The sequence below is a fragment of the Apodemus sylvaticus genome, chromosome 10 (genome assembly GCF_947179515.1).
Source record: "Apodemus sylvaticus chromosome 10, mApoSyl1.1, whole genome shotgun sequence".
NCBI classification, from domain to species: Eukaryota; Metazoa; Chordata; class Mammalia; order Rodentia; family Muridae; genus Apodemus; species Apodemus sylvaticus.
In genome coordinates, this window is record NC_067481.1 from 26,789,510 (window position 1) to 26,815,859 (window position 26,350).

General features: G+C 51.9%; 3 protein-coding genes across 4 annotated transcripts; all 3 read right to left on the reverse strand.

Moving 5' to 3' along the window:
* Nucleotides 1–8: 8 nt before the first annotated feature.
* Hoxb7 (homeobox B7) lies at nucleotides 9–3,641 on the reverse strand. Its single transcript, XM_052195114.1, has 2 exons — nucleotides 3,163–3,641; nucleotides 9–808 (listed from the first exon to the last, which is right to left on the reverse strand). Exons 1-2 carry the CDS (start codon nucleotides 3,560–3,562, stop codon nucleotides 549–551), a joined length of 660 nt encoding a protein of 219 aa, XP_052051074.1. The 5' UTR covers nucleotides 3,563–3,641; the 3' UTR covers nucleotides 9–548.
* Nucleotides 3,642–5,129: 1,488 nt separating this feature from the next.
* Nucleotides 5,130–7,403, reverse strand: Hoxb8 (homeobox B8). Of its 2 annotated transcripts, none has more exons than XM_052195324.1 (2): nucleotides 6,931–7,403; nucleotides 5,130–6,150 (listed from the first exon to the last, which is right to left on the reverse strand). In XM_052195324.1, exons 1-2 carry the CDS (start codon nucleotides 7,352–7,354, stop codon nucleotides 5,843–5,845), a joined length of 732 nt encoding a protein of 243 aa, XP_052051284.1. In that variant the 5' UTR covers nucleotides 7,355–7,403; the 3' UTR covers nucleotides 5,130–5,842. The 2 variants fall into 2 exon arrangements, with proteins under 2 accessions (XP_052051284.1, XP_052051283.1); XM_052195323.1 differs by having other exon boundaries at nucleotides 5,130–6,153.
* Nucleotides 7,404–15,488: 8,085 nt separating this feature from the next.
* On the reverse strand, nucleotides 15,489–18,943 carry Hoxb9 (homeobox B9). Its single transcript, XM_052195717.1, has 2 exons — nucleotides 18,427–18,943; nucleotides 15,489–15,724 (listed from the first exon to the last, which is right to left on the reverse strand). Exons 1-2 carry the CDS (start codon nucleotides 18,941–18,943, stop codon nucleotides 15,489–15,491), a joined length of 753 nt encoding a protein of 250 aa, XP_052051677.1.
* Nucleotides 18,944–26,350: the final 7,407 nt, after the last annotated feature.

Consider the following 26,350-nt stretch of genomic DNA (forward strand, 5'->3'; position numbering starts at 1 on the left):
AGCGTCCGTTGATATTTAATCCTGTTTTATTTTCCATCCTTCAGATACACAGAAAGAGGCTTGTGGATAGGAGCTAGAATCAGCAGCCAAATGCACCAGACACAGAAGCTCGTGGATCCCGGGGGCTCCATAAGGCCCTTCTAGTTCTACTTACTACTGGGAAGTGTGGGGTAGGTAAGGAACCACAAGTTAATCTGTTCATCTGGAACCACAGTTCACAAAGACAGCTTCAAAGAGGACTTACAAAACAGCAAGATTTTACAAAGACTTACTAGCAACATAGAAAAGGGAGGCACATTCCAGAAAGCCACGGAGCAGGTGGATAATGTCCTTCCCATTCTGTGCAAAAACACACAACACACTTTGCCATAGGTAGTATTTTTTTTTACAGTGTTAAGAAACCCAAATTTCACCCTTCTCTTTCCTTATTATTTTTTAGACCTCCTCTTCATTTAAACACTGTCCCCCTTTATTTGAGTTCAGTGTGTCAGTTCCCACAATTGGGTTCTCCCTCTCTTCTCTTTCCTCCTCTTCGCTTTCTCTGACCCTCACTCTTCTTCTTCTTCCTCCTCCTCCGCTTCTGCCTTGTCCTGGCCAGTGGCTCCAGGGCCCGAGGTTTTGTTCTCCTTTTTCCACTTCATGCGCCGGTTCTGAAACCAGATCTTGATCTGTCTTTCGGTGAGGCAGAGCGCGTGCGCGATCTCGATGCGCCGCCGCCGAGTCAGGTAGCGATTGTAGTGAAATTCTTTCTCCAGCTCTAGGGTCTGGTAGCGCGTGTAGGTCTGGCGGCCCCGCTTTCGGTCAGTCCCTACTCACATACGGTATTTAGGAGAGGGAGCGAAGGAGAGAGAGAGAGAGAGAGAGAGAGAGAGAGAGAGAGAGAGAGAGAGAGAGAGAGAGAGAGAGAGAGGAGAGAGAGAGAGAGGACACAAAAACAGTGTGTGAAAAACACCAACAGAATTCTGACCCTCTTCCTAAGTGGTCTGATGTTTGAGGGCCAAAAAAAAAAAAAAAAAAAAAAAAAAAAGCCACCTTGCTGCAACTAAATTAACCCCTTTCGTTGCCATGTGCAGAAAAATTTCTAAGCCTTTCAAGGCAAACATTTGTTTTCTTCCTGTGTGTGTGTGTGTGTGTGTGTGTGTGCATGCACGCACGCGCACACGAGCGCCCGTGTTTTGTTTTTCAAGGTATGGGTCTTGCTATGTAGTCCCTGGCTGGTCTCAAATTAGTAGCAATCCTCCTGATTCAGCCTCCCCAAGTGCCAAGTTCACAGGCCAGCCCCACCACACCAGATAATCCTGTTATCCGTGAAAGGTGGGTTTTCTCAGCCAGGAGCTTCTGAAAACCAAGTAGTTCTCAGCCACTGGCTCCTTGAGGTTCTATTCCAAAGGAGCCCAGCTAGCACAGAATGCGGGCAAATTACTCCTCAGTCATTCTCTGAGCTGAGGGGCTCCAAGTCTACCCTTCCCCCTCCCACTCCCCCAGTAGCATTTGAGGTACAGGGCTCTGGAAGTCATATTAGTGTCCCTAGAGTGGGACTCCAGCCTGATCTGAGAAGAAAAGAGATAAAAGAGGCCAGAGGCCCAGTCCCCACCCAAACTTGTTTGGGAATGGGGAAGAGGCAAGAACTTTCTTTCCTTGGACCTTGGAATTAGTCTGACAGCACTTGCCCTCTGCTGATTCCTTCCCGGTGAAGTATCAAGCAAGGCCTGGCTACCCGCCTGCCTTCCTGCACAGAAAACCTGATTGTCTGAAGCAATCTTTGGGCCTCCAGGGCTGCAAGGAAGAAAAGAATGACCAGGGCCTACAAGAGAGAGGAAGGTGAAGATTTCCTACAGTGGGGCTGAAGGGTATCTGAGAACTTCCAGGATAGGCTCAGAACCCCAAGGAGACTGGGGAGATGCTGGTGTCAGCCCTCTTGGGAAAGGAGACAGGAGAGGGGGGGGCTAAGAACCTTAATTTCAAGTCAGCTATAAGCCAAGCTGAAATATTTACGAGGGGGAAAAAGGGAGGGGGCTTTGATAAACCACCTGGAAGGTCAGTTCAATCCCAGGGTGGGTGATAGAAGAACAATAGTCAAGAACTGGTTTCCTCGTTCCCCCCACCCCATCCCATGAGTCTGGGAGTCTCTGACCGCCTTCGGTCTTCAGAGCCTTGGAGATGGCTCTCAAGCTCATCTGCCTTGGGGAAATGTAAAAGACGCTTGAGGAAGCTAAAGAGACCTGAGAGAAGGAAGCCTTGGTATCTTATGGTTCCTAAAGCAGCTTCTGGGTGACTTGCACTCCCTAAATCTTAATTTGGTTCCACAGAGTCCTAGCCCTCCCCAAAGAGGAGAGTCATCTTTCTGGAGTGATGCCACCTAACTTGACTGTTCTTCAGGGACCCTCAGAGCATTAGGAAAGACACCTGAAAAAGCTATGCTCTCATGGGGCCCTTGCTGGCTTTCTAGCCTGCTCTCCTAAGTCTATCAGGGGATGGGGCTCAGTAGACTCATAGCTCTGGGTCTCAGACTATCTCCTTCACCACCCTGGCTCTGTGTCCCTGGCTTGGTCCTCATCTCTTCTGTATCCCCCCCTCCTCCCACCAGGCCTCTAGAGAGCCCACCTCTAATTGTCCTGATGGGAATAATGGGGGAGCGGGGTTGGCTAGAAAGGAAGGGGGAGGGGAGAATTGCTTAGCGCCATGACTCCCTCCTCCATATCTTACCCAAGCTAGGGCTGGGGGGGGGGGTGGGACACACACCCAGAACTAAGCTCTCAGGCAGGGAAGGGGGGGGAGAGAGAGGAGAGAGACCCTAATGGCTATTCTCTGCAAACCCCAGCCTTTCTAGGCAAGACAAACGGCCTCGTCTCCAGCCCGTGCCGGCGCTGCTGATAAATATTTAAAGCTAAAAGGCCCGGAGGAAGGGTTGGGGGCGGGCTGGGGGCTTTGAGCTCTGTGGCGTCGGCAAAAAGAGATCCGCCAGGGCCTCAGAGCACCGAGCAAAACTGGAAGTGGGGGCGGCGCGCGTGGTCCCAGCCCAGACTTAAACGGCGTGGCAATGGCCGATCTGCAGCCGGGAGTAACCTGGACACAGAGAAGGGTGCTCTGGCCGGAAGGGAGCCCTTCTGGGGACCATGGCCCGGACGTTGCGGCTCGGGACCGCTCAGAGCGCGGCGTTACCTGAGCTTCGCATCCAGGGGTAGATCCGGAAGTTACTCTCGGCCGCCAAGTCCGAGTCCCTCTGCTCCTTGGCGCCAGCCGCCTTGGCGGGGTCGCCCGGACACACCCGGGAGAGGTTCTGCTCAAAGGGCGCGCAGTGCATGTTGAAGGAACTCGGTTCGAGCCCGTAGCCGGCCGCATAGACGCCGGCTGAGCTCTGGCCCGCCATGCCCCCTCCGCCGGAGTACAGACCCTGCACCGAGGCGGAGAAGGGGGCGCCCGGACCTGCTCCATAGCCCGGCCGCTGGGGGTTGGAGGCAAAGGCGCAAGAAGTTTGTTCGGGGAAGGCTCCTGGAGCGAAAACCGAACTTGCGGCTGGATATTTAGAAAATAAAGCATTCGCATAATACAATGAACTCATAATTTGGCCGGATGATTTGTAGTCAGGGACGTTTTAGTGTCGGTTTTACGAGATTCCTTGATATATTACAGAATTAGAGTCCAGATTTACACCAAAAGGACCCCCTTTTTCCTCTTCGGACCACGTGACCCCGGCCCACGTGATATGCCCTCGGCCAATGATATGATGGCCTCCCGGAGGCTCCCAGTAATGTGGAAAAAATTGTGTGGCGTTAGATTTATAAAATATGATCAATAATGAATGGGAAGGCCGAGCTCTGCGGATTGGGGCTGGGGGCTTAAGGGCCGCTGTCGACCCCAGCGGGCTGGAGGCAGCTTGCAGGCGAGATTTGGGGAGGAAGGAATTGAGTGGAAGAGAAAATAAATAACCGCTGAGCGATCTATGTTGTCACCCCCCACCCATTTCTCCCAGCCGGTTACAGAACGAGAGACAGACGCAGGGATTGAATGCTCGCAACTTGGTGGGTGGGTGCTGACCGAATATTTATTAATTCGGGTTAATTCATCCGAGCTGCTGCTGCTGCTGCTGTTCTCCCAAGAGGAGGGACGAGGGGAGCCTGGCCTCCAGGTTGTCACTTAGTGCCCCAGTTGTAGTAACTAGATGTGATCAAGGCGTCCCTACGGCAGAAATCCAAGCCAATAGGCGTTGGACGCTGAGATTTCTGGTGACAATAAAAAAGATATACAAAAATTAAGAAGAACGGAATGGGGGGCGGGGAGAAAAAGGAAGGGAGGAGGGCGGCTTGGGTCCGGCTCGCTGCTTTCCCGGTTCCGGAAGGCGGATGCCTCACTCAGTGGAGCGTGGCTGCCAGGAAGGCAGAGGCAAAGACGGAAGGAAGGCTGCGGCAAGCCGCGGCCTAGAAACTGGGAGAAAGTGGCCACGTCCCAGAGAGGAGCGGTAGGGAGAACCTCTTCCCTCTGCTCCTGCTTCCCCAACCTGAGTCCGAGAAAAAATGGAAATATAAACTCAGAAGCTTTGCACTGCATCTTTCTCAGCCCCAGTAGCCCACCCCCCCCCCCCGCCCCAACACACACACACTCGCGCACACACACGGAAACAAAGAGAAAAGCGGCAGGGGACACTAGCCACCAGCTTGGGTGAGGCTCTTCTCCAGAGCGGCCTGGGCACTGGAGTCTTCCCGGCCCCTCAGCCTCGCAACGCAAGGGGAGGGGGTTTCTCTTGGTTCCCCTCCCTCATCCTCTCTCCTCCAATCACATTCAACCGCCTCCCTCACCCCCCTGCGCCCCTGGGCCCAGGGACTCGCACCACCTGCTTCCAGCCCCCGCCCCCTCCTCCCAGCGACCTAGCCTAGGCCAGCCCAAGAGCCTGCTGACCAGCTCCCCCCACCCCCAGCCTTGCGAGGCGTCTAAGAGCGAATGAGGAGCGGCGGCCCCGGCCAGTCTCGGGTTCTCGCTTGTAAACTTTATTGTAACTCTTCCGCCCTTTTCAGGCGCAGACAACAGAACAAAGTATAGAGGAACAACAAAATATATAATTAGCCCTCCCTCCCCCCCCCCATAAAGCAATTCACAGATACAGGATACATTCTCTTCACAGTAAACCTAAGAACACTTTTTAACAATTGCTCACAGCGCGCATGCTAACTAAAGTAATCTCTTTTGAGAAACACTTAAGACAAAATTGTCAAACCAAAGGGGGTGGGGGGGGGGACAGGAGGAAAAGAGAGAAGCAAGAGAGAAAGCCAGCTAGGGAGGGCAGCGGGGAGAGGGGAGTTGCGAGGAAAGATGAGGACGCGGTGAGAGAAAGAGAGAGAGAGAAAGAGAGAAAGTGAGAGGGAGACAGATAGAATTACGGCGTGAATAGGCAGTTTCATGTTGTTGGGAAAACTTAGCAGAAATCGGTACCTCGGTCATTACAAAGAAGCACGTTCAAAGGAAAAAGACCATTGCACAAGGAGGCTTTTTTACATGGGGAGGGGGCGAGGGGATTCTGCCAGGCCGCAGTCGATCACCCTCGCAGGACGAGGGAGTCCTTGCTTAAAATCCTTTTCTTATTTTTCCCCTCGGACCCCCAAGAGAAGGGAAGGAGATCCACGGTAGCTCACACACAGAAGCTATTACGAGATACTACCACTAGCGGGGACTGGCGCGGCGGGGGACGCTGCGGTGGGAGGCCCAGCTCCTGGCTCCGCTCGCGGGGCCGGAGCTCTCGGAGGCGGGGGGCGGGCGGCGGCGGCGGCGGCAGCGGCGGCGGCGTGGTCGCAGGAGGGACCGGCGGACGAGCGGGCTAGTCCGGGGCCCAGGCAGTCCCAGCTGGAGCCTACTTCTTGTCACCCTTCTGCGCATCGCCCTGCTCGGCGGCGGTCTCCGGCGCCCGCTCCAGCTTCTCTTTCTCCAGCTCCTCCTGCTCGCATTTACTGCTGGGGAACTTGTCTTTGTTGTTCTCCTTTTTCCACTTCATTCTCCGATTCTGGAACCAGATTTTGACCTGTCTCTCTGTCAGTCCCAGCGCGTGCGATACCTCGATCCTCCGCTTGCGAGTCAGATAGGGATTAAATAGGAACTCCTTCTCCAGCTCCAGGGTCTGGTAGCGGCTGTAGGTCTGGCGGCCTCGCCTGCGTCCGGCGGCTGCTGGGAATGGGGGAAAGGGCGAGACAGAGGGGAGGGTGGGGGAGGGGGCAGAGACAGAGAAGGTTGGAAGATTCGTGAACCAGCCTAGGAGACCAGGATAATAAGGGCAGGGGACCCTTATGCGGGGGCGGGAGGGGGAGCGCGGAGGACGCGGTCAGCGGGAGGGGGGGGACGAGGGGGGACTAGACAGCCCTGAATCTGCAGGGGCCATAAAGGAGGTGCCCCTTCCTCTGGTAACTAGAACCAGAATAGGAGGTTCAGATACATTAAAAGTGCCATAAAGTTTAAAAGGGTGGATGTGGAGGGGAAAATAAGGATAAAAAGCCAGAGCGGGCACCACGAACCCACCTTGAAAAGCCCCCAGAGCCTCTGCCCCAGAAGAAAAGTTTCTTCAGGGCAATTAAACTATAAAGCAATTGAGAAGTGCAAACGTTGAGCGCCCCCACTCCCACCACTCTTTCTCCACAGCCCCCATAAAACAGTAAAAGGGGAAAGGGGGGGAGAAGAAGAAAAGTTAAGGAGGGTGAGGGGTTTATGGATTCAGGAAATTCGCTTAGAGACCCCCCCCTTCAAAGGAAGCAAAAAGAAAAGGGGGAAAAAGAAGAAAAGAAAGTGGGAAGGAAGGGAGAGGAGGTAGGTGTTTGGAACGGAGCCCACACGTCCTCTTGGAGCCGAAGATGCTCCCCGGGCTGCCCACCAGCCCTCCCCACCCCCACCGGCCTGGGGCCCTCCTGGCCCCTTCCCACCCTGTCAGGTCCAGGTCGGACGGGAGCTCACCTTGAGGACGCATCCAGGGAAAGAGCTGTGTGGGCGACGGGCTCTGCTCAGACCCCTCGGCCTCCTCGCCCAGGCCGCTGGCTGCCGCGAGCTTGCAGTCTGCGTACTGTACCAGGTCTGGATCCTGCGCACCGAACAGGCTCTGGCGCTGCAGAGGGTCGTAGCCGTAGAAGTTGCCGGGGTCCCCGTGGCACGCCACTGCGCACGGGTTCTGCTGGTAGGGAGCCGTGGACAGCGACGATGGCCCGTGGTAGAACTCCTGGATTTGCGAAGGGTGCTGGAAGCTGCCGCCGCTGCTGGGACCGTACACCACGGTGGGTCGGCCGCCCAGGTCCTGGGCGAAGCCGCAGTCATAATAATTGGGGCGCAGGGACTCCCCGGTTTTGTATTTGGAGAACAGTGAGTTGACGAAATAAGAGCTCATTTTATTGAATTTTGAGGCGGCGGCGGCGGTGGCGCAGGCTGTAGTTGGGGGCTGTTGGGGAGGGGGTGGGGAGGGGGAAAAGGGAGGGAGAGAGAGAGAAAAAAACGCGGATTCGCCGGCTCCTAGTCACCCTCGCCAGGAAAGGAGAGGAAAAGGGAGGAGGAAAAAAAGAAAGAAGGAAGGAAGGAAAAGAAAGAAAAGACGAAGAAGATCTCGAAGCCGCCACACTTTTTGTGATTTCCAGGAATAGAAGAGCGAAGCCTGCAAAAGTCTAAACCTTCATGGCAGCCGCGGCTCGCTCGCCCTCCCCCCACCCCCCACCCCCCAAACAAAAATATACCGCCACTTAAAGAGGTCCTCGCTTTACATTTCGAAGAAGGGATGCCACTTCATAAACAGTTTTCGGTGATTTACTTCCCTCCAAATGAGTTGTTTCATATTTTGCCCCGTCTTTTCACCATCATTTGCATCCATTAGAGACCCCGCATCCTATTGGCTTCTGGGTACTCCTCCCGGACAGAACGCAGAGCGAGGGTGAGAGCGAGAGAGAGCGAGTGCGAGAGAGAGCTAGAGCGAGAGAGCGCCTGGGAGTGTGGAGAGGGCAGAAAAAAAGGAGGGGAAGGGAAAAAAAAAACACCCAGGGAGAGAGAGGGGGAGAGGGGGGAGAGGGAGGGGGGAGAGAGAGACCGAATACGGATTAAATCTGTTTAACTACCTACATTAATGAGATATCTCTTGCCTCACAACAAATCAAATACCTTCGTAGACCACCCCCAAAGACTGATGTGGGGGAGTCACGGAAAAACACCATGCGCACACACATGCACAACGCTGAGCCCGGCGTAGGCACGCTGTTAATTTCGCGATTTTAACGAGGCAATTGGAGTCTTTCTAAATGTCAGGGTCGCTTCGGAAAAATGTAAAAGAACACGGTTTAATTGCGCCGAGTTTTAAAAGGTCCTATAAATGTAATTGGTATTTTAATACAAGTTATCAAATCATACAGCTTCCTCTCCTAAACATATTTTCAAACAAACGAGGTAGTCATATTTAAAGCTTTAATGATCAATTTCCTTATTATTGATAAAGGTTTAACTATCGTGTGGAGGGAATTGGCTGGGTAACCAGCCCCCAAAAAACGGCTGTAAACTCTTTAACAAACTATAAAACGCAATAAAGCCGGGTCTGTTGTTGTTTATGCTGCAGCGCATAAAAGCTGTTAGCATTTTACGAGTTCTTTCCTCTACAGCTATAAAACTGCAGCTTCGATCGCCCCCGCCGCCCGACTGAAGCTCGGTGCGGGTGACTAAGCCGAAATGAGACGATTATGGGTTACTGCTGGGTTTTCCCCCTTTCGGCGCAAACGGTGACTTTCCCTGAGATTTTCGCCTCCTTCTCCCTTGCAGACACACCTGCCCCCACACCCTCCTAGGAGACCCCCAAAACACCCCGAGATCTGTCCTCGCCCAGGTCACACGTGTAACTTTCCCTCATTAAGCAAACACTCGAGATTTTCTGTGGAAAGGGATTCTGAGAGGGCCTGAGAGAGGAAGGAGAAACTTTCTGGTTAATGAGCAGGGCTAAGGCAGAACAAAGTTCTGCAGGCGGCTGCCAATTCTGCAGTTTGCAAGAGCTTTACCTGCTGGTGGTTGGGGGGGGGGTCTGCAAGGGAAAGGGGGGGTCTTCTGGAGGTACTTTGGCCTAATCAGCATTTTAAAGGGAAGGGTCCAGTACTATCAAAGGATGATATCTCGTGTGGCTGTAAACCTGTGCCGCCGCCGCCGCAGTGGGCCTTGGCATTCAGTAAGGAAACCCTGTCGACACCCAGCTTTCTGGGGCCAATCACCCATACCTTCTACACACACAGGCTTTCCAGGTATAGACAGTGACCTCTTCATCGACACACCAAAAGAGGTAAGGGTAATGGAGACCGAGACCGGAGGCTGGCCACCAAGGCCTTCTGTCTTGTGCCCTCCAGTGCCCTAGACAAAGGCTTTCAGGTGTGTGTTTAAAAGGCGCCTGTTATGGGTATATGTCCCCATAGTCATCTGACCACCTGCACTCTTCACTTGGGGTGAAGAGAAAAAACAAGGCCACAGAGCTCTCCATTTTCCCTCTTCTCTTTTTGGGGTGCCTTTAATTGAACCTTGAACATCTGAAGATCTGAGGCCTCAAACCCAGAAATGACTGGCTGCCCCACTCAGAGCCTGGGCTCTTCTCTGTGTACCTGACCTGTGGCTGGTAGGGGGGTCAGACTTTAGGAGGCTCAGGGTGGCGGGCAGAACCAATAGTCTCCTGAGGGAACTGACTAGGCTGGAAAGACAGAAGGAGAAAGAAATGTTCTAGAGCAAAGGCAAAATCAATTTTACAAAGAAATGAAATCTGTGGCTCCTTCTCTGTTGGGTTCCGTGAGCTGGAATCTTTGTAAAAATGAAACCACATTTTCAAAGAACGCTGTACTGCGAGTTTCACCCAGCCTTCTAAAGTACAGTGAATATAGAAGGGAGACCAGAAAAAGAAGAAGAAGAAGAAGAAGAAGAAGAAGAAGAAGAAGAAGAAGAAGAAGAAGAAGAAGAAGAAGAAGAAGAAGAAGAAGAAGAAGAAGACACCAGAAGGATGGAAAGTGAACCAGGCTCTGGGTTTTTTTTTTTTTTCCCCAACAAGGATGAGGGGTTAGTAAGGCAACCTAAACAGTCAAGTTGTTGCCAAAGCGAACATTTTTATCAAGTGCGGGGGATTTTATGGTCATGATTTGAGGACTCACTGGTGGGGTAGAAATTCAATAGCTTGTTCTAAATCATCCCTACACAGTGCCAGAGATTTCTGATGGAAGGAAAATGTTTCTAAGGAAAAAAAAAACCCAAGAGGAGGGGAGATAATTTATAAACACCCATCCCAACGGAGGGCAGATTTATTGGAGAAACTCAAGTTGTGGAGACACTCCGCTGGCCTCTTTACACCTGGTCCTGCGGAAAGAGAAGAAGTCACACACAGGGTTATGGGGTCATTTTGGAGGTAGGTTCGGGCTGGACCGGGAGGAAAGTGAAGATTGGGAACCAGTCAAAAGGGCTGTGGGCAGTCAGAAGGCCGGCCTGAGGACCGCCAAGTGCCTGGGTCCAGGCCTTCAGCTGCACGGTCTCAGAAGGACTGGCTTCCCTGTGGTTTGCCAGAGTCAGGAAGCCATAGGCAGAGCCCGGGCGCGCCGGAGGAAGCCGCAGCTCTCACCTGGGAAGTCCGGAAGCAAGGGGAAAGCGAGGCTGCTCCCCATCGCCATGCTGCTTTTACCGGTATTCGGAAAAATGTGCAGGGTTTTAACTGTGCCTCCCCGAGGGGATTCCGCAGCCTTCCCGCATCCTGCATCCCTCATCCCGCATCCCTAAGGGGACCCTGCCCCGAGCCTTGGTGACCATGCACTCGCTCAGCCCAGACCTGCACGCGTGCAAAGGCTCTGGAGTCGAGTTGGCACCCTGGCGCAGCGGCCCCTCAGCTTGGAGCACCTCTGAATCTTCACCAAAGCCAGGTCTCCGTTTCTCCCAAATTTGGAAATCTCCCCGGGGGACACGTCGGGTCCCCTCTTCAGCAGGTGTGGGCAGCCCGCCTGGGGTAGCTTCCTCTTCAAAAGACCTACAGGCTCGCCCTTCCCACCTGACTCACTGGCCTGCTCTTTATCCCCCTTGCCCCACTGCAGGAAAATCTCAGTTTCCCAAATCAATTCGCCTCCTTCATTTGTGCCCATTATTTCTTTATTTTTATTATTACTATTATCTCCGGTTTCCAGGCATTTCTCGCCCCACCAAACACAGCAACTGGGAAACAGCTTTCTTAGTATGAGAAATTCAAAAAAATGAACCATTTGCGGAGAGAAAGGAACTCCATTATAATTGAAATATATACAATAGGGGAAAGAGCCATAACAAACCTTTTTTTATTATTATGTGCAAATTACTCATGACTTTGGTAGCTCCCAGTTTCTAGACACAGGGCCGAACAAGGTGCTGTGTGGAGCCGCTCGAGCCGGCAGCCCCAGCACTGGAAAATTTCATATGGAGCACGGGTGCCATCTAGCGGCCACTGTGCAAAAAGACGTCCTGCTATCTGCTCAACCAGGTTCTCTGAGAACTAGCAGAGGAGGTGACAAACGATTAAACTTTCATTATTTCTAGAAATAGGGGAGAGAAATGAAAGCAGATAAGAAAAAGGCTTCGGAATCAGGAAGCAGTTCGTGGAATAGTTCAGATAAGCTAAAAGAAAAACGGCTGTATATCCACTCAGTCCCTAATTTCTATTAAAGACGCTAAGCCTTGTACCCTTTATAGTGAGTAAAAGAAGAAATCGGCACGTTTTAAGCCTTACACGATTATTTCACACGCTGAAGGGTAACAATTGGGTTTTTTTGTGAGGGATGAGAAGGGCTGAGGGAATAGAACGGAACTGAAGGAGGATCAAGAGGCTGCTCTCCCCTATATATGGCCCTGCTGGGCAGTGTATGTGTGTCCGTGTGTCCGTGTCCGTGTGTGTCCGTGTGTGTGTGTGTGTGTGCGTGTGTGTGTTCGTGTGCAAAGGTTTCTTATTTATGGCTGGCAGTTCCAGAGGGGGTGTAAAGAACAAAGGCGACAGTCAGAATGTCGATTGTAGAAGCTTTAAGGACAACAATCCGTTCTTCCTCCCAGCTGCTAGCTTTTTGATTTTTTACCCTCGGGGAACCTCACCCCACGGCCCCTGATTCCCAAGTTCCAGACCCCAAGCCCCAGACGTGGGCTCAAAAGGGTTGAGGGTGAGAGTGGGGGGCTTCCTAACAAGGCGGACCCATTCTCCCACCAGATCCGGAGCCCAGGCTCATCTGAGGCTCATCTCCGGAAAGTTTCCCCTCACTGTTTGCTTTGCTGCTGTTTAGTTTCTTAACCTTCAGAAATTTATACCCTATAAACTTTTATAGCGGTCATATTCTTTTATTGCTGCACACAAGGCATTGAATTTCTCTTCCAGCTTCTCTCTCCCCCCTCTCTCTTTCCTCTCTCTCTCTCTCTCTCTCTCTCTCTCTCTCTCTCTGAATCTCTCTTAATCTCTCTTTTATGACAATTGATTTCCTCATCTCCAGCTTCCCAGCCTCTGCACCTTCGCCTTTGTTTGTCTTGTAAGAAGCCACCCGGCGCTGGGGATCCAGACGCCCGCTGCCAGAAGCAACTCCAGACGCCCTCGCCCCCAAGCCTGCAGCGGTCCAGTCTCCCAGCCTCTTTTTATGTTTCCTTTTGGCAGAAACAGGGGCTTCCTTCGCTCATTCTCAGCGGCAGCTTGCAGAGCCCCGGCGAGCCAAGGACGGAGAAACAGCCTTAGTCTACACCAGCTGTAAAGCCAGATTAATTTTCCATCTTTAGCATAACCCTCCTGGCAGGCTGCCTGTTCCAGCTGCGGTACCAGGAGTTTCTCTGTCTCTCGCCTCCTGTTTCTCGGATCTCCTCGCCCTTTCGTTTGAGAGGGGTAGGGCCGGCCTTGGCAGGGTTTCTTTCTTTCACTCCGGGCTAGCCTTTGTCCCCACCTCCACCCCAACCCACAGTGTCTCCACTGCAGTGTGGCGAGTGCAGCGGAGGAGAAGCTTGCGCGAGGTCGGCGGCAGAGCTGCAAATGGGCAGCAGCCGATCTTTACAACTGAATAAGAAAAACAAAAAACAAAAACAAAAAAAAAACCCAGGGCTTCCACGACCTCACGACAGGCTCTGACTGGGACACCACAGTGTGAGAAGATGATTCTTGAAACCAAGTGTAATTGGGGGTGGGGGGTCCTTTTGAAAAGGAATTATTTCCCACTTCTGAGACGTGTTTGTGTTCCACACTCCGTGGCTTTCTTTTGAGAACTGTCACACGCGCTGCTGATCTTGACCCTCCAGACTCAGCAAGCCTCAGGCCAAGACTGCTGCTCTATAAGCCCTAGGTGTGTGTGTGTGTGTGTGTGTGTGTGTGTGTGTGTATCAGGGGTGGAGGAATCCACAAAGAATCTTGAGGTTCAACCATTTGAGTTCTCTCCTATCTCTGCATCTCCACTACACTCACCCACAGTCCTCCGGGCAATAGCAGAGAAAAGCTACTAACTTCCTCCTTGCTGAGAGATGCTATTCCTCCAAGAACTACAAGCTGACTTAGTGGGGGAGGTCTCCAGAGCAGCTTTGGGTGAAAACCCTTTGCAATAGGGAGGCTCTTCTCCATAAGACTTTAGAGGTTGTCTTTCCTCCTTCCCGACTCTCCTGGTTCTACAGAAAGATCCCTGCTCACTTTAAGTCCAGATCTTAGAACTTGGGTACCCACCAGGTGTCAGCACCACCAGAGCAGGTAGAGGGATCTGAAGGGTCAAAGGAGAAAGCCAGTGACTGTGACACTAACTTGTCTTTGTTTGAAGCCATGCTCTTAGCAACTGTACTCTTCACTTAATGAGCAGAGAGGCAGCACAGAATAAAACGCAGGAGAGGTTTGTTTTCTAGAGTGATATATATATTTTTTTTGTTCTTTTTTTTTTCTTTTTCTTCCAAAACAAACAAGTAGAGCTCTAGGCCCCTTGCCCTCCCCACTCCCACCCTCAACCCTCCCTTATAAGCAACAACTGAAAATCATTGCCAAAGAAATCACAAAACACAAGCACAATGTCACCACAGCCACCGACAAAGCAAGAAAAAAAATAATATTAATAAAATAAAATTCAAAGTTCTACTGGAATGACCTCTTTGCAGTCAGGAGAAGCGGGAACAAAAGTCCAAGGGTGGAAGGGATTGAGAAGCAGAAAGAACAGAGAGGCAGAGGATGCTGCGCCTCTGCCGATGGGGAGGCATGATGTTTGCATCAGCAACAGGATGGATACAGCAGTGTACTTTGAAGAAGGTGAAGTTCCCCACTCTGAGCTTTGGGGGAGTCTTCCTTTGGCCCTCTGGCTGGATGCCAAGGGTCTGTCTTCTTCCTGGCTCAGGAAACTAGTGAAATGCAGAGATGAGATGCCCACTAGCCCTGCCTGGTGAGCCTATTGCCCCTCCTGCCCTGACTGCCTACTCTGGAAAGGACCTGGGGAATTAATTCACAATAAATTTTCAAACTCTCCTGACCCGGCTTTCTCTATGGTGGGGTTGACCTAGCAGAGAGGAAAGGGGCTTTTTTTTTTTCTACAATGGGAGACTTGCCTTGCTGGTACAAGATGGGTTTGGTGGAAAGGAGCATTGGTTTCAGAGTTGGAGGCTGGAGAGGAATCCAAGACTGTGGTCAGCAAGAAAAGCTACATTTTGTCAAGGGTGGGGGGGTGTATGAATGGGGGAATAGCACTGTCAATGCTCTAAGACCCACAATTTAACCTCCTTTAGTTGGAAGGAGAGGAAAACATGCAGAATTAAACACTTCCTGCAGGAAAATATACTAGGGGACTCCACTAAAGGTACCTTTATAAAAACCACTCCCTGCTTTTTCTTGCCCTGTCTAATTCAACAGCTTGGAGATAGGGCTGGTCACATCTACCCACAGGCCTCCCCGCATATGGGGTAGAGTTGGCAGCTCCATAGGGGTGTGTACTGGGATGGTGAGGCTGCAGTGCCTCACTGAGGGCATCTCTAGACATCTTCCTAGTGTGTGTTTGGATCAGGGCAGAACCTGGATGAACCTGATCCGAGGGTTGCCCTGCTGGGTTTGGTGAACAACATCTTCATGGAGGGTGTCCTTTCTCCACTATTAGTGTGGACTCCAAACTTTATGTCTGTGGGCATCTGCTGGGCTGTGTGCAGTTAAACTGTACTGGGTGTTGTCTGGCTAGGTTGCAGGGAGGGAACAGGCAGACTGGAAGAGAGAGGATGGGGTTTTCCAGAAAAATCATCAGGGATGCTAGGAGCTTGACTAGGGGTCTCTTTCCTCGAGCAAGCGGGGCTCATCACTTTTCTAGGAACCAAGAACAGCTAGCTTCTAACTTAACAAAACTTCCTCTTAACACCAGGGGAGTGGAGAGAGAGAAGGCAAAGGAGAGGAGAGGGGCTCCAGGTGCAGATGGGGGACTTTAAAGAGGACATGCCCTTCCCCATTCACTTGGGCACAACCCAGACAGCAGTGGCTTTTGGCCATCACATAAATAACAAGAGTGAGCTGGGGAAGGGCTGGGGGGGGGGGTCCGCCTTTACTCTTTACCCTGTTCCTTATTCATCTTCTTCATCTTCATCCGCCGGTTCTGAAACCAGATTTTGACTTGTCTCTCACTCAGATTGAGAAGTCTGGCCACTTCATGCCTGCGGTCCCTGGTGAGGTACATATTGAACAGAAACTCCTTCTCTAGCTCCAGCGTCTGGTATTTGGTGTAGGGACAGCGCTTTTTCCGGGAAGAGCGGGCGTGCAGCCAGTTGGCAGAGGGGTTGGCTGAAAGAGAAGTTGCGATAGAATCAGAGAGGACGAGACTGAAGGGCCCCAGACCAAGAAGGCAACTCACATCTACTTCTGCTCCCCATCTTCTACTCCCCATCTGGCACTGGAAAAGGACACTCAGGCCTCCAAGATCTCAGAAAGCATCTCTAACTGGACCAGGAGTGCAGGAGTGAATGTGGAATCGTGCTTTGAAGGGAATGCAGCCAAACTACCTAAAGCATCTCCAAAGCTTTGACTGCTCCAAGCATCTCAGTCTTCCTCTGTTTGTATCCAAACAGAGCTGAACCCAGGCCAGAAGAGCTCAGTATAGCTGGAACCACACTACCAGATAAAGGCGGCTGACCTGAAGGATCCCTTGGCTCTAGGTTTCAGGAGAAAGGGGAAGACATGGGTAAGGAGTGGAGTTCTGTTCAGCCATCACCAAGAGATCTCTTGGTGCTTCAGTCCAGTCCCAGTAAACGCTGCCTAAAAAGCCACCTTTCAACCTTCCTAGGCCTAGGAAGCAGACTTGTGAGTCAGGGCAGGCAGGCCTCCCCACCACACACCACAAATAAGAGTCTGCATTTACAGCCCGGAACACCCAGCACACTCTCAACTCACAAGCAACCCAATTGCAACCATTTATCAATTGCAGCCCCGTGGACGGGGAGCCCCAGGGCTTCCAGATAACTTATGGCGGCAATAGCCTCTTCTTTTCTGCTACTCAGCTCACAGTTTGGGTAACACAAGTTCAGGGAAACTGGGAAGCAAAATTGCTACAGCTGCAAGGTGAGGAACAGAGATGAGGCAGGGGTAACAGAAAGCCCTTCCTAGCACACCAGCCCTGTAACTGACCCAACGGAGAGGCAAGAGGAAGGTGGACTGGAGTAGAGAGGGGGCACAAAGAGCCAATAACATATACACTTTTTTTTCTTTTTTCTTTTTCTGTCCAGCGTCTCTCCTTAGACTCCTTAGACCTCAGGACTCAGAAAAGTTGCCTGACTCCCAAAGCGGAGCCAATTACAGACAAGACCCACTCCACCAGCTTCCCCTAAATGAAAAAAAAAAAAAAAGGCTCTGAATATCTATGTATATTTTTAAATTCACTTCATCCTACACTAAGTAGCATGTCTTACCAATTTGCAGTGCTATTATTCCCTTAATGTGATTGCCTGGGATGGGACCCTCAGCCCTTTCCTCTTTCAGTAAATATGAAAGAGGAAAAAAAAAACTGTTAATAATTGATCCCAGCCAAATGGCTGCCTTGCAATAATGGGCTTCTCAGTCTGAGTTTGGGGCCATGGGGTGAAGGGTCTGTTTGGGTGTTTGCTGGAGGTTTGGAAAGAGCTGTTTTGGGGTGTAAGCTCCTAATTACATCAGCCTGGCAAATTGGAGGTATGAGGGGACCACAAGAGTCACAGGGGAGTAGTGTCTCTCCTTGCTTTGCAGAAGGCGAGGACCCATTGGCCACTCTGTTGGTGGGGCATCCGAGAGGGCAGAGGGCCAGCAAGGAGCAAACTATTTGCCCAGAGGAGGAAGAGGTGAGGAGTTGACCTGTCAGTGTGTCCGGTATTGTTTGGGACCAAGAACAAGCCCCCAACCAGTTTGCCTTCCCAGTCCTTAAAAACAAACCAAAATAAATAAATAAATAAAATAAAGTAAGCCTCCTCTCCTCTCCTCTCTTCTCAGCCAGCAGCAGTTTCCACTTGGGGTTTTATTTTAGTAAGGGTGCTTTTGGGAGTGGGAGGTGGTAAGAAACCAAGGGTAGAGTTCTCCGCCCCTGCGCAGTCCTCCCCCTCCCTCCCCTGGGTCCCTTAGGGTCTTCTCCTCCTTCTAGAGGGGAGGCCCTGTCCTTGGCAAGTGATGCCTAGACTCTCCGAGAGGTGGACTGCCCTGGCTAGTGATCAGAAGCCCCGCGGGCGGAGATCAGCGGGAAGGGAACCGCAGGAGGAGAAACGGCCACCCGGTCGAGGATGCCCTAGAAGGGCGGGGGACCCCCGGAGGGAAGGCTCCCGGGGAGGGGCGGGCGCACCGGGGAGGGGGCCCCCTCACCGCATCCCGGGCTTCCCCCGCCCCTCCCGGCGCCTGCTGCCGACCCGACACGGCTACTGCGTGAGATCTGCTAGGAACAATCCTCCGCCAAGCTGTTGCATCGCAAATAAAATCCTAATGAGCCCCCTCCCCCTTCCCCTTGGCCGGCGGGGACGGTCTGCGCGTGGCGCAGGCGGCTCTGCCGGGTGCGCTATGATCCCGTGCCCGCGCGGGCTCCCGGCCGCGCTGGCCATCGGCCCGGACCCCCTACGGTTCCTCACTGGACTGTCGCAGGTCCCTTTCCCTTTTTCTAGCCTTGGGAAGAAAGAAGGACTAGAGAGACTAGGGGTCCCTGAGTCTCAGTCCCTGCGCCACTAGGAGGAGTGGGGGAGGCAGCGTCAGTGTCCCCATCCTGAACACCCAGCTTCTTCCTTTCCCGGTCCTTCCTTCCTCTCCCCTCCACCCCCTCTAGCCCTGCGGGCCCCAGGCACGCTGTCCCTTTACATTGTCCGCTTTATGGCCTCTCTCTCTCTCTCTCTCTCTCTCTCTCTCTCTCTCTCTCTCTCTCTCTCTCTCTCTCTCTCTCTCTCTCTCTCTCTCTCTCTCTCTCTCCCCCTCCCCCGGGCCTAGCCTGCAGCCTGAGGTGGGGGGGGAGTTCCTCACTTTTTTTTTTTTTTATAACTTACTTTGATCCGGCCTCTCTTTGTCCTCGCTTCCTTCGCAAATTTTATTGTCCCCGTAGCCGGCTCTTTGATTAGACAGGACAGCCTCCCTGCCCGCCGAAGTTTCCAAACTGTACTCGGGCGTGCCCTGTTTGAGCAGCTCCCCCGGCGCGCCCAGCAGCGGCTCCGCCTTCACGGCCGCCTGGCCCTGCCCCGGGGCGGCCTCGGCGCGCGGCGCCGGCTCTAGCCAGGTGCGGAGGTACCTGCTCTCGGCCGCCGGCGCGCCCTGGGGCTGCAGGTAGGGGTGGTAGACGGACGGCAGGCTCCCCGAGGCGTGCGGGCTCAGCGGCGCCCAGGAGGCGCCGAACACCGGCGCTTTGGGCTGGAAGCTGCACGAGGGGAAGTCCAGGTGCTCGGCGTGGCCCGGCTGCCGCGGGTTCGCGTACTGGCCCGAAGGAAACTTGGCTGGAGGCGCGTCCTCGCTCTCGTGACTTATGATCGAGTCGACATAATAGCTGCTAAGCGTCCCAGAAATGGACATTCTCAGACATTATCCGCGCGCTCGCAGGGGGAAGGGAAGCGCTCGCGCCGCGGCGCCCAAGCAGGGAAAGGTGGCACACGGACCCGGTGCAGAGGGCTTTCGGACGCGACCCCCCCAGACCCCCACCCTCCCACCCCCACCCCCTGCTCAACTTCTCAGCCAACAAAGTACAGTGGAGCAGCCCGGCTCGGAGCTCCTTGCAAAATGATTGGTCAAAGTTTTGCGGACTGCCTGATAAAGCGTCAGCTCCGACATAAATCAATCGGGCGAGGGGGCTGCGCTCGCGCTGTCATCCGTCCTCACCGCATTCCATATCCAGGATGGATTGTTTTATGCTGATGCAATGTGCTATCACGTCAGGGCTCCGGCGGCCACGTAACCTCAGCCTGAGCTGCCGGGCCGCCCGGGGCCCCTCCCGCTTTTACAGGAAGGGGGGTTCTCAACGTGGGGCGATGGGGGCGGAGGAGAGGCGGAGGCAAGCAGCGGGCTGCCTCTGGAGGGACGCCGGCTGAGGAGCCCTCTCCCCAGGCGGGTTGGAGAGAGAGGGGAGGGAGGGAGAGCGCCCCAGCCTCAGAGCAGCGGGAGAGGCCCGACAGGGTAATTAAAGAGGAGGTAGTCCTGTCACCCCCCCCAACACCTCCACCTCCACCCTGCGGGCCCTCATTTCCTGTCCTCTGTCCCCTTGACAGAGATGTTTATTAAACAACAGCAGTACAGCGACCCACAGGAGATGAAGTAAAAGGATGGGAAAGAAGTTGGGGGTTTTATAGGACAGTTATCCTCTTTGGAGGGGGTTCAGGGCACAATTTGGGGAGATTTACTTGACTAGGCCCTTCCCTTGATCCTTTAGCAGCAGAGAGAGGCGAAAGGGGAACTCGCTGGGACCAGCGTCCAAACAATCATTATCTGTCCTGAAATTATAGCCTGCCTGGGGCCAAAGGGGCGCACCAGGCCCTGGAACTAGTCTTCGAAGACTTTCGGCAGACTAACCAGTCTTATATTAACTCTTTAAAATTTTTCTTGGTCCTTTGTGAAGGGCTGGGTCCACGGCCATTTCTTATCCTTCATCCAGAAATCTCTGAGACCTTTAAAACTGTCCAGATGAGGGGCTAATGTGAGAAATGATTAAAGGACTCTGGAGAGGGGGGAGAAGGTCCCCCTTACAGCACAGTGAGGAACACCGGGTTACCTTCTTTTACATCCAAAAAGGGAAAGAGGCAAGCTAAATTCTCAGCACGCGTGTCCAGCGCTTTTCACCCGCAATTGCCGCTCTGGAAAAGGTCCAGATACCGACATAGGGCAGAAGCAAGAACAGAGGAGTCCCCGGCATCAGTCCGTCTCCCCCACCCGCAGCCTTCCCCCCTGCAATCCTCTCGTGGAGATTACAAATAGTGCATTTTATTAGCAGCTATTCTGCGGCCCTGCGCAGGGACTCCCTCGAGGCCACCGGCTGGCTTCCTGGCGGCTCTCCCAGCTCTTGCTTCTACAGCTTCTGCCTGGGTGCAGGCACCTCCCCCGGTGTGGAGCTCTGGGAGGCCAGGCCCCTAGACAGGCTTGGTTTCCTGGGTTAGGTGTAGGGACAGATTTCTTGGCTAATCTCTGAGTCTGGATCGTTTTTAGGCAGACTGCTCTGGGAGCCATGACCCCCTCCTTATATTCCCCTCCTTTCAGAAAAAGTGGAACCTTTCTAACTTGGGGTTATATGTTTTTAGCCAGTACCCCTTCTGCCCAGTGGAAGGCTGCGGATCACCTCCGCGAGCACACACACAGTCCCGCCCGCTTGTCTTTCCAAATGAAGCCATCTCGTGTCATTACGTGTGAAATACGAGGGCGAAGCGCCATATTTCTTCACATTATGGCGATTTCAAAATGATTTTTTAAAGATCAATGCGGGCGCCCAGCCGGCCCCTTCAATTCCACCCACGCTCTTGGAGAACGACAGCCCAGCAGATCCGGAACCAAACAGCGTGAAGATCTGGGTTTTTTCCCCCATAGTATCCAAATGGGGAAACAAAATCAGATGCAAATTCTTCTAAGTAGCGGTTGGATGCTTGGAAAAGTCAAGAGAGCTTCCCGGACCTGTCAGCAAGAAGCTGGGCCTGGAGCGAATGGATCAGAGTTAGGGCAAAGCACCTGTTCTTACTTTGCTAGTCGTATGAAATCTGCCATCAGTTTTACCTGTAATAAATATAGTCTTCAGGCGGAAAAAAAAAAGAAAGAAAGAAAAAAGAAAAGAAAAAACCTCCCCAGTCATAAATAACAGCGTTATGAAGCATGTCGAGGTAGGGATATGATTTTCTGTAGTATATAAATTAGGGCCCAAAAGGACATGTGAACTGAGGGCCGGGGCATTTTTATTTATGGAAAAGTGACGGAGCGAGGCTGTTTTTTAAGACCCAAGCTGTGTAGGCGCTGGGCTGTGTCTGCTGCCCCCCTGGCTCCCATTCCTCTCCTGGGCTTTGCTGTAGACTCTTCACAAGGAGAGAGAAGTCAAGGGGACCATTTAGTTTAGGGAAAGAGTCAGAGGAAGAACCTTTGGGATCCTGGCTTGTGCCCTGTAAGAGGGAGATAATCCATTTAAATTCATATTTGTGGGTTGTAACTGCCTAGGGAGCTGTCCTTAATCCTTTATGGAATCACTGATGGGTGAAGAAGAGATGCAGGCCTCTTTTCTAAGTAGGAAGCAGTTTCGGTATTTGCTCAAGAAGCTGGGGAGGAGCACACCATGTGGAAGAGACAGGTTTGGGGAGCTTGTCTTCTCTGGAGAGGTGATTACAGAAGAGAATGAACTTTTCCCCTCGTCCCTGGGGTATATACCATCTCATGCCCCTCCAGGGGAAGATACAGCAGCAGCAGCAGCAGCAGCCAGGAGTCTCACCCTTGCTGCAAGCTCTCTGGAAGCGATTGCTGCCTCATACTTGAGCTCAGCTTCAACAGAGGCAAAGGACAAAATGGTCACCAGGGTGGGTGTCCCCTTGGTGAAATGCTCAGTGGTTCCAGGAACCCCTCAAATCTTTTTCCCTTCCTAGGCAATGGTACCCACCATGCCAGAACAGAATTGTGGCCCCTGGGATCCACAACCTATAGATACTTAACAAAAGCAACATTACAGTGGGGTCACTCTGTCCAGAGAGCAAACCTATTCTGCACCCCACCTCCAGTCCAGTGGGAGAGAAAGAAAAGCCCGTGTTCCCCACAGCCTCTGGTCTTACACTGGAGCTTTGGCTGAACACAGATGGGGCTAGTGGGAGGCGGCGTGAGAACAAACAAACAAACAAAAACTGGAAAGCAAAGCCTTTGGGCCACACTGGGGCCCAAGGTGGCCAGGAGGAGAGGCTGATGCTGGTCTCAGCAGCCGGGTAAGTGCCTGAATTTTGAGAGAGTCTGGTGTGTGTATGGGGGGTGTCTCTGTCAGTAAGAAGAGAAAATCTAGGGATTGAAAAGAGAGTACAAGAAAAAAAATAAAGGGAAAAAAGTGAAAAAAAAAAAAACAGAAGATAGTTTGGTTTTAGTTGATAAGCTAACCCTGATACTGATGTCTGCTGGGTCTGAGCAGATGTATTTGTCTTGCATGTCTGTTTCAAACCAATAGTTCTGTAAGGGAACCTAGTGTTCAAATGTGCTCTAGTCCATACATTCATAGTATATACAACTATCTTCCCAACTGTAATACTAAATGTGCTTGGGCACAGGCATTTAAGATCTAATTGTTCATATGTGGTTATGTGTATAACCCCTGTGAATAATGTATGTTAATAGTGATTCTGTTCCTGTTTTTTTTAAATATAACTCCAAAGCTGGTGTGCATATTTTTTTAAAAAAATCAATATACCTATAGGGAAGACAAAAACCTGGATATTAATATGTCTAAATTTTGGCTATACAGTATTAGCTGATATAAAAGCCTCACTCAAAACCTTGCCTCTTAACTTAGTATCCAAGCAAAATTCATATTACATCTTCAAATAAATGTGTGTGACTTAAAGCTGGATTCAATTACAGTGTCCTGCTGGAACATTTTAATGAAAAATGAAGCAAATACCTCCAACTGACCCAGAAAAGGTCATGAAATTTGGTGACTTTTGTTATCCAACCATGAAATCTTTTTACTTTGTATCATCCCCCAAGCAGCAGCATGCACTGTGTGATACTTATTTCACAGTAGTGAAGGGGATAGGGGTGGAAATATTATTACTTGTATCTTGCACAAGTGTGAAGGGAAAGAAGACAACTGAGTGTGGCAGTCCTCAGGTGACCATGAAGGTCATGCCACAACACTGCTGCAGACCACAGTGCCTCTGTCCCCAAGCACTGAAACATTTCTTCTGAGGCCCCCTACTCTGGGATATAGTGAGGTTTGAAGATACTTGTTCCATTAGACATTGGAGGGGAAAAACAATATCTCAGAACCCACCCTCTTTGTCCAAAATAATCTCCAAACAGGTATCACAATCTGTACACTGGGATTCAAACCTGGGGGTTTCCACAACCCCAAGGAAGGATCTTAATTGGAGAATAACGAAATCTTCTGACATCTGTCATAGGATGTCAGAGGTCAGTGACCCCATTGGACCTGAGGAATCCTCTTACCAACTCTCAGCCTTCATGGATGTCCAAGAGAGTGGGAGGTGACTGAGTCCTTTGGAAGAGGCATCAAGGAGACCAAACGGGAGTGGGCGGCGGGCAGAGCGGAAAGGGTTCTGGGCAGGTAGAAAGCTATTACATAATTGCTTCCATAAAACCTTTGGCTGTTGTAAAACTCTCTGCTTTCCAAAGACTTTATTTCCTCCTTTCTCTCTTAAATCCTCCCTTTTTCTTTTTTCTTTCTTTTTTCTTTCTTTCTTTTTTATTTTTTTACAGCACTTTTCCTGGGAGGAGGTGGCCAGCCAGGGTGGAGAACCAAGGGAGGGAATATGGTCAGGCTCCTTTTGCCTGTTTGGGTCTCTAAGAAATCCTCAAAGAAACAAGGTAAGGCAGCAGGAACATTCCAGACCCCCTCAGCCCACAGATGCAAAGGACATAGCCTAAGGTCCTTTCTTATCAGGACAGTGAGTTGTAGAAAGAGTGTGCTCTGCTCTGGGAGTGGGTCTCCCTGCGCCTTCTGCCATTGCAGAGGCCTCTTGTTCATGCCCCCCCCTCTAACCCCCGAATCTAAATCAGCCTGGCGCCGGGAGTCCCATCCGGTCAGGGCCTCTTTCATGGGCCCCTTGCACATTTCCTCTGCCTCAAGCAGGGAAAGGGTTTAGGAACAAAAGTTAGCCTATTCATTGGCAAGTCCTTCTTCCCACCAGCACTCCTAAGAACTTCTTTCCTGGGCACAGAGCCAACAGCAGGCATGAGGGCTGGGGTCAGAGAGGACAAACTGCCTTACCCTGCCCAGACTCCAATGCCACCATTGCAGCAAGCTGTACTGAATAACCTAGCAGCTTAAATTCTCCTGCTGGTGGTGCTCCTCAGGACTTGTGTGAACCTACAGCCAGCTCAGTCAGTGGGTAAAGAGCCAACTAGAATTTGGGAAAGGAACGACTTCTCACCCCCCATGTACACACACACACACACACACACACACACACACACACACACACATCAGGAAGTCTTGTCCCACTAGGGGGCCCTAGATGGGACTCTGTCGACCTGCAGGCTGAGACTACAAATGGTCTTGATGTTTCTCTTTGGGATTGGGACCTGCTGGCTCCTTGGAGGAGCGTTAAACTTTTGCTGAGGTATAGTCCCCCACCATCCAAAGATAACAAAGACTCAGAGGATACCACCCCCCCCTCCCACACAGCCCTGTTGGAAACCAGTTCCATGCACTGCAGAGACCTTTCAGAAAAGGTCTGGCTGCAGACAGGAGTCCACAACCCAAAGGCTTGAAACGCTGGCTGTCATCCCCATCCTTGACTTTACAGCAAAAAGATTTCAGCCCCTGCCTGCCTGAAGGTGCCTTTGAGACTATCTATCTATCTATCTATCTATCATCTATCTACCTACCTACCTATCTCTAAAAGATGATGAGACATCCTAGAATATCCCAGATTTCTTCCTGAGGGAACTTTTTTTTTTTTTTTTTTTTTTTTTTGCCATTCCCAGTTGAGGGCCCTCAAGCCTGTTTTATTATTTTGCAGGGGTAACACACCAGTCCTGAAGAACCCTCCCGAACTCCTCCAGCTAAGCAAGAAGCAGTAACTGCCGTGAATCAGGTGGTTTGATGTCGTTGTGTTCAGAAAGCCAGGCCCAACAACATGAAACTACCTACTTCACTCAGCAGTCCCGGCTCAAGCTCCGTGTGTGTCGAGGGCTCACTGGGGCAGGCTTCTGGGCACTCCTGTGAGCTAAAATGGCCACAGAATTTACTTCCTCTGCTTAACTTGTTTTCTTCTACTTTTTCCTCACAGAGGCCCGCTGCTAGTAAATAAGGAATTTGAAGTGCTGGACCCAGAATTGGCTTCAAGAATCCTGACCAAAGAAGGCCCAGAACCCAGCTCTAAACCTGACCAGGGCTTCTGTGAGATACCTTCGTGGCCTCTCGGCACAGACCAGACTTGGAGGGCTCCCAGACGAAAAGGATTCTTAACTTCAAACTGCTAGGAAGGTTCGCATGCACTCACCATCTGGCCAGTCCCTGGGCCCCAGGGTTACCCAGACTCCCAGGCAGCTCTCAGAGATCAAACCTTCCAACTCTAAGGCAACCCCAGCCTTGAGACAGGGGAGGAGACAGGAGAGTGGAGCCAAGTAGAACTGAGAGAGAGAAAAAAAAAAAATAATGGAGAAAGTCAGCGTTAGAAAGCACCGTGAATTCTGAGCGGTAAGGCTAGCAGGAACAGTCGCTCTGCAGGAACATGCTAGGGCTCTGGTTCCACAGCGCTGAACAGCCCCAGGAAGGCGACTCTTTTCTGCATTTACAAAGAAGTGGAGACATTGAGGACCTGGCTTGGGCCGGCAGAGAACAGATTTGCTTCTTCCCAATGCTCTAGTCTGAATAGGTCAGTGTCTCCCCCTCACTTCCTACAAAGTCACTAGCACACCCTCACAGGTTGGCTCAGTCTGGCAGTTGAAGCCAAGACTATCAGAGGCCTCTTAGGCACGAGAGACTTACCTGAGCGGGTGAGGGAGAGTCGGTCGGACCCGGCTCCCTCCCTCCCTGCTCCGAAGGCAAGTGTCCGCTTGGCCACGTGTGTGTCCGGCGTGGAAACTCGGAGGTAAGGAGGGAGTCTGCCTGACTGCCGGCTTCTCTTTCAGGGTGTAAATCTTAGGGACCGGAAATACAATAAAACTTCACCGTGCTGATGAACTTCAAACAGTTTATATCCCCTCTTGTCCTGGAAAGAAATGCGGCCGGGGCGGACATAAGGAAAGGAGAACAATTTAAGAGGCTAAGGAGCTAGCAGACTCTTGCCCGCGTGGAGA

Coding starts and splice junctions, on each gene's coding strand:
- Hoxb7 (XM_052195114.1), bottom strand. CDS start 3,562: ATGAGTTCATTGTATTATGCGAATGCTTTATTTTCTAAATATCCAGCC. Junction 809..3,162: donor CCCCTGGATGCGAAGCTCAG/GTAACGCCGCGC, acceptor GTATGTGAGTAG/GGACTGACCGAAAGCGGGGC.
- Hoxb8 (XM_052195323.1), bottom strand. CDS start 7,354: ATGAGCTCTTATTTCGTCAACTCACTGTTCTCCAAATACAAAACCGGG. Junction 6,154..6,930: donor TCCCTGGATGCGTCCTCAAG/GTGAGCTCCCGT, acceptor CCCCATTCCCAG/CAGCCGCCGGACGCAGGCGA.
- Hoxb9 (XM_052195717.1), bottom strand. CDS start 18,943: ATGTCCATTTCTGGGACGCTTAGCAGCTATTATGTCGACTCGATCATA. Junction 15,725..18,426: donor CAAAGAGAGGCCGGATCAAA/GTAAGTTATAAA, acceptor CTTCTCTTTCAG/CCAACCCCTCTGCCAACTGG.